The sequence below is a fragment of the Carlito syrichta genome, unplaced genomic scaffold (genome assembly GCF_000164805.1).
Source record: "Carlito syrichta isolate Samal-C Ts95f unplaced genomic scaffold, Tarsius_syrichta-2.0.1 Scaffold95860, whole genome shotgun sequence".
In the NCBI taxonomy this organism is placed as follows: domain Eukaryota; kingdom Metazoa; phylum Chordata; class Mammalia; order Primates; family Tarsiidae; genus Carlito; species Carlito syrichta.
The window spans coordinates 8,318-9,838 of record NW_007039956.1 but is presented as its reverse complement, the minus strand read 5'-3'; the positions used below and the strand labels follow the sequence as shown (position 1 = coordinate 9,838).

The 1,521-nt window shown below is 40.8% G+C and overlaps 1 protein-coding gene across 1 annotated transcript in view; it reads left to right on the top strand.

Annotated features, from left to right (window-relative positions):
• STXBP1 (syntaxin binding protein 1) overlaps nt 1-1,521 on the top strand; it is a gene marked incomplete at its 3' end in the record, with an annotated part of 41,127 nt that overhangs the window by 31,451 nt on the left and 8,155 nt on the right. The window contains exon 11 of the mRNA XM_008062070.2: nt 903-963. Coding sequence (XP_008060261.1) covers nt 903-963 — 61 coding nt within the window. The remainder of the gene's footprint in view (nt 1-902; nt 964-1,521) is intronic.

Sequence of the window (1,521 nt, the reverse complement as noted above, 5' to 3'; positions counted from 1 at the left end):
CGGTCACTGCACTCCCAGTCTGGGCGACAGAGTGAGACTCCAACTCAAAAAAAAAAAAAAAAAAAGCCATTCTGTATTAGGGTTGCTCTTAGGATTCTTGGAAAGCATTTGCAGCTTGCTCAGAAAAATACTTTATAAACATTTACTCCATGGTTGCAGACACCTCTGTGTGCAGTTCGACTTTCTTTCTCATACCTGGTGTGCCTGTTGTCTCGCCTGCCTAAGTCTCTGAGCAGGAGCTGGGTCCACATGCTGAACCGGGGTACCGGGCCTTGCTCTGAAAATGTTTCAGAATGTTTCTAGTAGTTAAATACTGTTGTAAGACCTAAACTGTAGGCAACAATTTTGCTTTTTCAGAAAGACATATTCTGCTACAGTGGGTTGGTGATATTCCCAGGAAATTCTCAAAGAAGAGCCTTGGGTAGTACTGTTGTTTCCAGCAGTGTTCTCCAAGCTTTTGTGATCATTCAACTTTGAAAAATATTAACCCATATTTCCAGTAATTAAATGTATTTGTTAAATACATCTGTTTTATTGCACTAATATGTGACTAATTTGTGCATTTACAGCATACATATATGCTTGTGTATTTTTCAAATGTAAATTATGTATGTTTTGTTATGTGTGTTCAAACAAATTTGCAAAGGATGGAGTAAAGTAAACATAAATAGACATTCTAGGCGTTTCCTCTGGCATCTGTTACACTGCACTCTGGTTTGCAGTATTAATGAGCTAAGCAATGTCTTTCTCTTCTCGTAGACAATCACTTTAAATGCATACCGTATTGGCGGGAAAAGTCACTACATATTCCTAAAGGAAGACCGTTACCTGACTTCGTGGCATTCTTAGTGAGGCCCTTGGTGTTGCTGGGTGGAACTCAGTCGCCTCCTTTTATTTTCCAGGGAAGTCACCCGGTCTCTGAAAGATTTTTCTTCTAGCAAGAGAATGAATACTGGAGAGAAGGTAAGCCCATGTCAATGCCCAAATGCCCTGTAAACCAATCCCTGCTTTCTTTCCAAGAGCAGGGAAGATGCCCCCTAGGTTTAAGACTAGTGAGTGAGCAAGGTCTTGCTCTTCTCTTTATTTTGTATCATTTTCTCTTAGTTTTATATTTAAGACTCAGATCAGGAGCCCCCATCTTCTGATATTTATAGAGAGCTGTTTTTTGTTACTCTGAAAATTAATGTTTACTGTTGTGGATCATGATTCATTTTAAGCCAGAACTGTAAGACCTTTTTTTAGCTTATGATGCAATTAGGTTTTTTTGTTGTTGTTTTTGTTTTTTTGAGTCGAGTCAGATCTCACTCTGTCACCCAGGCTGCAGTGCAGTGGCATGATCATGGCTTACTGCAGCCTCAATCTCCTGGGCTCAGGTGATCCACCTCAGCCTCCTGAGTAGCTAGGACTGCAGGTAGGTGCCACCGTCCCCAGCTAATATTTTACTTTTTGTGGAGGCAAGTCTTTTTTTTTTTTGAGTTGGAGTCTCACTCAGTCACCCAGACTAGAGTGCAGTGGCCGCTT